General features: G+C 38.4%; 1 protein-coding gene across 4 annotated transcripts in view; it reads left to right on the plus strand.

The window, feature by feature from the left end:
• The first annotated feature begins 1,693 nt into the window (after positions 1-1,693).
• LOC138047024 (BCAS3 microtubule associated cell migration factor-like) overlaps positions 1,694-10,000 on the plus strand; it is a 20,071-nt gene continuing 11,764 nt past the window's right edge. Inside the window, exons 1-7 of one of the 4 annotated variants that reach the window (XM_068893696.1) lie at positions 1,694-1,972; positions 2,067-2,121; positions 3,678-3,753; positions 5,709-5,806; positions 8,444-8,525; positions 8,821-8,884; positions 8,993-9,100. In XM_068893696.1, coding sequence (XP_068749797.1) covers positions 1,902-1,972; positions 2,067-2,121; positions 3,678-3,753; positions 5,709-5,806; positions 8,444-8,525; positions 8,821-8,884; positions 8,993-9,100 — 554 coding nt within the window. In that variant the 5' untranslated portion in view covers positions 1,694-1,901. The remainder of the gene's footprint in view (positions 1,973-2,066; positions 2,122-3,677; positions 3,754-5,708; positions 5,807-8,443; positions 8,526-8,820; positions 8,885-8,992; positions 9,101-10,000) is intronic. The other 3 variants (XM_068893693.1, XM_068893692.1, XM_068893697.1) reach the window with 3 other exon arrangements.

Raw genomic sequence — 10,000 nt, forward strand, 5'->3', positions numbered from 1 at the left:
ATTTTTGTATACAACTTCTCCACCGACGCAGCACCACAGCTTCTTTAGAAACTACCCCTTTACTCAGAACTTTATTCGAGTGGCAGGTTACGTGGGGCTTTCGTCGGTACCATTTACACAAACGTCGCAAATTTTTAAAACGATTTTCCTCAACTGTAAAGCTCTTCCGGCGTCGGAAAAAACAAAACTTTCCTCCGCACAACTGACATTTATTCAAAACAGCACATGAGCTTGCGAAAACCAAACCTTCATTAAGTGCCCCGCGAAATAAGCCAATCGGAGCGTAGATTGAATTGCCGCAACCTATTTTTTAGTAGCCAATGAAAAATGGTGTACTGTCGAACTTTGCCAGATCTCACATTTCCAGTGACAGAGTGAGGTCTGGGTACGAGATTAGCCAGCGCCATGTTGATGGACGAAAACAAAAGATCTTTCATTAGCTCTTTTTGTTAACCAGCAATTGTACATTGCAGCATTGTTATCTGTGTCTGGAGATTGGTTGCAAACCACCCATAGACTTGGTCACCTACGAGCGTGCCCACCTCTGGATTCCCATATTGAAATATCAGGATCGGCCAGGGGGGGTAGTGGTATACCAATATACCTGAAAAGAATTCGCCAAAATACCCAAAATTCATCCAAATATACCCAAAATTAATGGAGCATTGTATACTGTATACCTGAAATTCAAAGAAATTGATATACCGAATACCCGTATTTAAGCTGCAATATACCGTATACCCGATTTAAAAAGCCCCTGTATACCGTATACCCAAAAACCCTGGCCGACCCTGAAATATCAATATTCAGCTTGATAGTGAGGCAGAGAGAACAAAAACAAAAGAAACAAGTTGTAACAGAAGCCCGTGAGGAGGAGCTTGCCTCTCCCATACAAGCCCTGACCTTTGAGCGTATCTTTCTATTTTTAGAACGCCAGGAGTTCTTCGGCTCTGCACACCCTGTTCAGAATGGCCAATCAGAACAAAGGTATTGTCAAACGAAGACAAAAATAGCACAAACAATGTATGCAAATTGTGCAAATTGATGTAAATGTGAGGCCTAGTTCAAACGTCGAGCTTTTCATGTACTCAAATGGAACGAACCTACTTCATTCAATAAAGTACATGATCGACGTTTGAATCGATTAAGTTCGACCCATCTAATTTAGGTCGACCCAAGAATTAAGTTCGAGTGGTCTACATGGGAAAAATCGACTGTGGAGCGACTTCGATTCAGACGTCGAACTTCTCATGTGCCGAATAAAGTGCAAGAATTTGCGTAATTTATTTTTGCGTTCCACAATTTCCTTCTTTCACGAAAGCATTGTGCATCGTGATTAGAGATAAGTTCGACAAATTAATTCCGACGTTTGAATCAACCCTGTGAACTTTATTTTTTGGGTCGACCCAAATAGGGATTGAACTGGGCCTGAGTCTCCTGCTGAACCTGGAAGGGTTACTTCTAAAAATAGAAAGATATGCGCAAAGGTTGAGTGAAGGATATGATGCATAGGGAGGCTCCTAGTCATGGGCTCCTGGTTGCAATGGGTGTGAAAGATATTTATAGCATATGATCCACTTTTCTTTGTCTTTATCCGAAAAACCTCTCTTTCAAACTGAACAATAGTGGCCTATTCTACGACAAGTCCTGGGACACAGTATCCTGAATTCCTATTTTGGTTGTACCCAGGCTTCCCTCAAAAAATAGGAACGAGGCTGTAAACAATGTTTTTCTGACGTAACGCAGCGCCAAAACAGAATTTTGATCATCAAAAATTGGTGTTTTGAAGAACGAAATGAAGAAACGACGATGGAAATGCGAGCACATTTGATTGGAAAAGTTATCCAGCATACTAATCTGTGCTGTCGATGATCCATTAGAGCTTTTTATAGCTCTGAACGATGTCTGTAGAGTCCTCGGCGAGGAGGGTATCGCGCGGTGGAGGTTTAGTTGTTCGACCTCAACCTATCAGGTTTTTAACAGTTTTCTCTCATTTGAAGAAAGTTTGTAGTTTTTTCACGTGTTGCCCAGTGTTTCAAAGATGATAAATCTACTTTTATTTGCAGTGATAAGTCCTACGTAGAGAGTGTGGTGAGCTTTCTTCATGATGTCGTACCACAGGCAAGTCAAGAGCCTTTAATTTGCTCGATCATGAAAATTACTTTCATCGCGTCATCCATTGTATCAGTTAAGGATTTATTTAGGTAGATCGTGGACTCAAGGTGTATTTAAGCTTCTTTGATGACAGTCAATCCTAGAAAATTTTCAGATATGTGATAAAACCGTCGTGCCAATCGATCCGGACTATTGCGAAGAATTGGGGCTTACGTGACATTGTAAGCTATTAGGTGTGGTACGTATTTTTAGGCCAATTCCTTGCTATCTTGAGCCTTAAATTTTAAGTGATCGCTGTAGACGTTGCAACAAGTTCAGCTGAATTTCAATGTGGTTTGGTTACTGAAGCTTCTTTGCTTTGAGGTGTTGAAAAAGTCGTGATGTAAGTCAAGCTTTCTGGGCAAACACAGTCAGTTTTGAATCTCAGAAACAAAAATCAAAACGGGTGAAACAGGTAGAAATAGTGCTTTTATCACGTAAGCAAAGCTTTTGTTATCGAAAGCCTCACCATTGCATATTAGAAGGTATAAACAACACATTTTCGAGATCAGAAGTTTTTCCTTGAGTCAATCATGACGTTGTTTATACTCGTGACGTACAAACTTGTTCTCAACAAGCTGTCGCCGTATCGCGTTGCATTTATAATTGAATGTGATATCCGGTCAGCTTATCATCACGATGTTCACATGTTTTAATCAAATCCCTTGTTATTTTAGCATCTAATTTTATTGAATCAAATTGCAGCCTCTTTGATAATTTATGTTTGCAAAGTGACAGTGAATGTAGTTAGGCTCATTAGCACAAGAAGCACGTACAAGTAATGGCCATCACCATTGCATTTAGTCTATTCTAACAATCTTCCAAGAAAAACTGTACAATAAGTACTAACTGATGATAATTCAAGTGAGCTTCTCTAAGAGAATTTAACAACAAAATAATGTTATAAAAATGATTTTAAAAATGGGCTATTGTGTGCCACAAAACCTCGAGATGATAATAAGCTTTATTATATGACTAGCTCTGTGAGCGGGCAAGATAAACTAAATCACATGCTGTGATTGGCTACCCGAGCGGGCAAGATGGAGCTATCTTGCCTGCTCGGGATTTCTCGCTTGCTCCCACATGATCAAAGGTCATTTTTTGGTGTTTTAAGTCATATCATAAATCCTTTATTGACCAAGCTTGTTCAGTCAAGATGGCTGGATATTGGCCTCGTTCTTTTTTTGCGTGTTTATGGACCTCAACTTCGTCTCAGTCCATAAACACCCCAAAAAAAGAATTTGACCAATATCCAGCCATCTTGACCTCATGCTTGGTCAATAACCCATATTTCTACACTATGTACATGTCTGGAAATGTGGGATTCTGTTGTGAAGCTAATGTGTTGCGAGTGTTGGCTTATGAGCCTAAGTGAGTCATAAAGACCCTTAAAGCATTCTTTACAGTTTGACCCATAAGCCAACTCTTTGTGCAATCATAAGAACCCTTATGACATCTTATCAATCGAAATAAGTGTTGCCATTTTGGGCCTCCCATTTCTAAATTTGATGCATTATACTTAGGCTGTTACTGGAGTACAGAAGCAGGAAGATAAAGAAAGAGTACTGTGGGTAAAGTTTGAGGAAGCGGACATAAACGGTAGGCAAATACACTTTAGGAAACAGAAAACACGACTTTGAGAGAAGTATTAAATGGTTTGGGCCCTCACTTTATTAGGTGTTACCAGGGGTGCTTTCCATTAAGCCAAAATTTGGGGAAATTTCAGGCTGAAGTCAAATGGAAAGGTCCGTTTCGGTTCGGTCTGACCGGAATATTTGGGACCACCTCTGGAGGTGGTCCTCTTTGACCGGTTGGTCCAGTCTGACCAAAATGTGCCGTTCTACATACAAAAATTCTCGTTTCCAGTCCCATTTCACTTTGATATAGCTTAAATTTCGGTCGAAACGTAAATGGAATGCTTCAGTTTGTTTGTAAATTGACTTTCCACTGGTCTTCGACCTGATGGTCAGGCATAATGGAATGCACCCCAGTGTTTCAGATGACAGATTGTGCCTGGGTCAAACACCTGACAAACCTGTTTACCTACTCCAGTTGTTGCAAAGGGTGATGGTACTATCCATGGATTAAGTCACCTCGCATCAAATAAGTGCTGCCAAAAGCAATAGTTTATAATCTGCTGGGTTGCCATTTAGATAAAGCTATCCACCCTTTAGACAACTGGATCCTGGCTGTCAAATCAAGCGACAGCGACAGACTTGCTAAATGTATGTACATGACTAGTCTTGCTGGTATTGATCCCAGAAACTTAGACTTCCTTGAAAGGCTGTAGGATCCCTTCATTGTGTGGCACTTGTTACAATGAATAGCAGATTTGAGTGAATAGGCTAAATATCGAGTAGAACACAAGTCTTTTATGAATGAAGTGAGGAAATCGTTTACATAGATACTGGATTTTAAAAAAGGTTAGGTTCTGAGGATAATTACATTATTGTATAAGCAATAATTGTTATTCCTTGAGCACCCATTGGATATGAGATGGTAAATGTTGCCTATAATCATTCTCATATCCAACATGCTTGAATGGAATAAATCATTGTTTTATTAAATTTTCATTAAATTCTGAATGTTTGGACCTGTGGAAATTAAAACCAATCACTTTCCAGCATGGCAACACTTGACACAATCAATTTCCACATTAGGTTATACAGTATGTGAGCTGATAACCAAAATTGAGTGACCCAGTCAGAGAGCTAGAAATGCAATGTCCAAGGTTGAAAATGTACCTTAAACACCCGCAGATAAGCTGCACCCTGAATTTAGCATCTCAAATTTAAGAAAAAACGTTTTTTGAAAGAAACAAAAAGAAATCCTAAGTAGAGTCTTTAGAAGTCTTCTTCATCCACTGCTCATCGAACTTTAACTCGCTAGTAACATTGAAATGGAAAATACTTCAAAGTCTTACCCTCAATTTTAGCACTTTATTATAATGAACATCGTTTCTACCAACTTTGACATATGATTGATCGTTTTTGGTATTTTTTGACAGGAATTTCTTCATTCCACACAGTTTTTCCATAGATTTTTGCATTACAACAAGAAAGTGAGCCCAATTTTCATAGCTTAGTAATCAGGCATTAGATTCGATGTGAGGATGAAAAACTGGACACCGGAGGCCGCCTTTTTCAAATGTTCCTGCAGATAAGCTGCACCCCCAATTTCTAGCGACAATTTTTGGAAAATAGGTGTGGCTTATCTACTGGTGTTTACGGTAATGAACACAACTTGTCATCAGAAAGGCAGTGGTTTCAGTAAGTACTGACAAGAGACGAAAAGTGTTGGTTACTTCACTCAGAGAAGGTGGCTCCTTTCTTCCCTAAAATGAAGTAACAAAAATGGTTCTTGATATAGCCTCTTACTGGCTACCAACCTTAAATTTTACTAAAAAACCTGGAAAGGGTAATTAAAAGTAATTCTGCTCTAAACTGGATACAACTTTGTCTCAATAATTTGCCAAAGTTGTTGCAACTTATACATCACTTCAAGGAGTTCTTATCAATTTTAATTTTGTGCACCTATTATTGTGGTTTCCTCAGATAATTCATTGCATCAAGAGGAGGTTTCCTCAGGAGTTGCTTTACCACTGTTGCTTATTCTTGGTTACACAAATGGGTTTCAAGTGTGGACCATACCAGTAAGTGTGAAAGTCTCTGCCTAGACTAAGCTCCTTGAATTTTATCAGGTTTTCTCAAAGTCATTAATAATTATTCATAAGTTAATAAGCCAATTGCATCACCCCGTTCTGTTCACGCTGATGAGTTTGAAACCCAATGAAACACTACTTGTTAATTCACTATTTATGAATTTCAAACACGTGTGTTATGAAATCAATTAATTAATTTAAAAAAACAAGTACAATAGCTTCCCATGGATTCGTTTTTGTCATAATAATAATAATAATAATAATAATAATTTATTTCTTAAAAACGCATGTCATGCAAGTCTCAATGCTTTTGACAAATACAGGTCAAAATACACATATAAAGATAAAAAATTAAAAATATTTATAAAATCTAGTGGAAATCAAAAAGCTAATTAAAAAAGATAAGTTTTTAAACTTCTTTTAAAGTCATCAATAGAACTGTTGTTTTAAGTCTTACATGTATATTGTCAGGAAAACTGTTCCATAATCTTGGGGGTGCAACACTGGACATTCGATTACCAAAACTGGATGTCCTTGATGTTGGGATCTTAAAGTGCCCCTGTGATCAAAAAAACCACTTCCTTTTTTCCTTCAGATTTTGAAAGTGTGTTTGCTCAACACCTGACAGACAAAATTTTGAGCTTTGATTTTTATCCAAAGGCCGTTTACTTTGAGTGTAAGTGAGTACACGCCATTACTCACGTTCAAAACTGAACGATTGGACCTCAGACGGTTGGATCCAGGGAAAAGTGACGTCAGAGGCTCACTAGCTTAAAATTTCAGCGTGTGAACGCAGCTTATTATATATGCAAAGCGTGAGTTTAAAAGTCTGAAAGCCCAAAACCCCCGTGCTGCTTATTAATTCTGCGGCGTACACACGTATTGCATTCTTAAACTAGTGAGCCTTTGACATCATTTTCTCCTCTATCCAGCTCTCTCAAGAACATAATGTTAGTAATGGCGGACCATTAAATAGGAAAATTAAAGTTAAAATAAAGAGGTGTCTTTTTTTAATCAAGGCTTAAAACGTGGGTCACTTAGTGTTTAGTTAACATAGTTTTGAAATCTAAAGAAAAATATGAATTGATTTTTTAGTCACAGGGGCACTTTAAGAAGGCCTTTATTGCACGATCTCAGTCTACGTGTAGGAGCATATGGGACAATGTCTTGAGTTCTTTTGTGTAGCTTGGAGACATGCCATTTAGTGCTTTGTAGACAAGGAGAGCAGTCTTAATTCTTTGGTCAACGGATAACCAATGGAGATTTCGTAGTAATTGGGCATAACATGTCACAATAATTATAATATAGCATAATAATGGGCAGAATAATAATGGGTAGAATTCGAAACAGCACTGACCACACAATCTTCTTCCTCCTCCCAGCTTTTAGGGGGTCTAAATCTGCTCTCTGCACTCTACTTCCCGACATTGCAACCAATGCTTGCTCACAGCTCTCACAAGCTTCTGAGCAACCGTATGGTGTACAAAAGAGTTTTGACTTGAAAAAAAGGATTGAAATTATAATAATTTCTTTTGTTGGAGAAGTAATTTCAAAAACTTGTGTGTTGACTGCTTCCCTGGATTTCCAAATGAATGAAACCTTTAAACCACTTTGCCCGCGTACTTGTGATTTCAAATGTTTTCTTGCATTTGGAAATCCAATGAAGCATGCACACTCGTTTTTGAGAAATATTACCTAAACCACAAGGCAAAGCCAAGTGGTTTTAGTCCCGATAAAACACAACCTGCAAGTCAATGGAACGGCTTCAAAAACATTCCACAAAATGTGCGTCCCTCTGGAGTCTGTACAAAGGTTAAAATTTTGAGAGGAGAACATTAACATACAAGAAAAACAAGCTATGCATTATTAGTATGCTTTATGTAAAGAATTCTAACAAGGAGTGTTTTATCTGTTTTGAAGCTCATGCACATGATGTTTTATTGGTGACCTGATAGGCTGTTTTGCTCTTGAATTATTTTATTTCCTGTGCTGGTTACTGTTATCTCCAGTCAATCATAATGCTGGCACTTTACATGCTTAACAGTCAGCTAGATGTACTCCTCAACATAAGTTACCTCCCATTACTGCGATTTTCATAATTCTGTGGAATCTTACAATGTACCTTCAAGTACATGTACTAAGCCCCAAACTGCATTTTGGCTTCCGTCAATCAGATTTCCAAACATAGCCGGAAAGATTGACTGCGCCTCCGGAAAGTGAATTAGAGTTTTTGTTTAGTTCACAGTTCGAACACCATTATTACATACTGTATGTTTTAAGAAATTCTTCCTTAAAAGGATTTGGACAGATTCCATTGCTTTCCATCAGCGTTGAGTTCGAATGTGCGAATGTACCGTGGAAACCAAAGATGCTGATTGGTGGGTTATGTCATGCATAATTTGATTTCGTCATCTGTGGTTGGCGTCGGAAGTTTGATTGATGGAAGCCAAAACGCAGTTTGGCTGTTGGTGCTTGAAGATGAATTCCACAGAATTATGAAAAGCGCAGTAACAATCAAAATGTTTGGGTTCAGCCAAAATGAAATTTTCTAGCACTATTGCAAGTGATAGCAAATCTCTTTAAGTAGCATTCTTATATGTAGGTTTGAAAGGGTTAGCTTTGTTTCAGTCCACAGGTGAAGCTCAGGAGGTGTTGTCTCTTCGCCAGGGACCTGTTAGACTGTTACGCATGCTCAAGACCCCATTAGAAGGTATTGTATCGATGTGCATGTGACAAATTCCCCTTTATTTGGTAAACTTGTAATTTTCCTTTCACTCCTGAGTGATGTAGTCGCACCTTCAGTCAATTCTTGTGAGCAGAAAAAAATTGATGTGTTTTATCTCAGAAGGTGAAGAAATACATCCATATGATTTCTGAGGGTGCCACTGTGAAGGTGCTGGAAATACCCTTATTTTAATTGATGTGCTTTGAACAAGTGGATATAGAAGAAGTGAAAATTGTTATTTGATGTGTAACAGGCTTTTTATTCTCATTTTATTTCAAAGGTGCAAAGTCCAGAGATGAGTATGCGGGTTCCAGGCCTCTTTTTGCTGTATGCGGTGCCGCAAGGTTACTCTTTAATTTTAAGTTTGTTGGATTTATGTTTTTCACCTTTTGTGCTAACCTCAAGTTACCCTTGCACTAGTTGTCTGTAAACTACTTCTCCCTCTTTTCCAGTCCTTCCCTGCCATTTTCCACGGTCAACTTGTGGTCACTTTCTTCTGGGGAGCAAGTTCACTCCATTGGATTCAAATCTGAAGTTTATGATGTACTGAGCAACCAAAGGTATAAAATAGTTTTAAAATTACAGGTAGATTCAAATACTAACAAAAGGTGGCTGACAAACCAGTTTCAGCACTTTCAAGAAATTCACAACACTACACTGTACATGTATATCACCAATTATTAAATTCTCAACCTCGGATAATGCAATTCTCGTGCTCTGATTGGTTCACTCAATCTCGGTTATCAGCTCATATACCTTAGTTTGACCTTATATGGTAAATGATTGCGCTTAGCGTTGCTAAACTAAAAACGTTTACGCCAGAAAGCGAAATTTCTTTCGGTTCATGTATAAAGCAAAAGAAAAACGTTTTTGTGGAAAGTTTGGATCACTTTCGAAGCTTAGAGATATGCGAAAAGGTAAGAAATGTTTTTGTGATGATCCTGCGTCTGTCTGACCACGAGGTATTACACAACATCGCATCTTCATCAACTTTTTTCGATTTCGCTAGGATTTTCTCGCTTTTTTCGCTCGTATTTCGAACTTCTAAACTTTTGGAGTTTAAGGAATTTAATAAAACAATTATTCCATGAGCGCTTGTTGGATATGAGAGTGGTTATAGCCAACTTGGCGCTATGCGCCTTGTTGGCTATTTACCATCTCATATCCAACGCGCGCTCATGGAATAATAGGCCATTTTACAGTTGTTTGCTCTGCGACCTAGCCTATGAATGGCTGCGAGGCTGCCGGTGACCTTGCATTGATACAGCTCCGACTGCTTTTATCATGCAAATTGTGTTGTTGTAATTCTAATTAGTCCGTATTAACACGGAGGTTTGTATCAAAGCAGGGTCACCGGCAGCCTCGCTTCCATTCGTAGGCCAGGTAACTTAGCTACAACTGTAAAATGGTCTATTGTTAATTATTAAAAACTGGATCATTGGATAATGCAATTCGAGAGT

The sequence above is a fragment of the Montipora capricornis genome, chromosome 4 (assembly GCF_036669925.1).
Source record: "Montipora capricornis isolate CH-2021 chromosome 4, ASM3666992v2, whole genome shotgun sequence".
Taxonomy (NCBI): Eukaryota; Metazoa; Cnidaria; class Anthozoa; order Scleractinia; family Acroporidae; genus Montipora; species Montipora capricornis.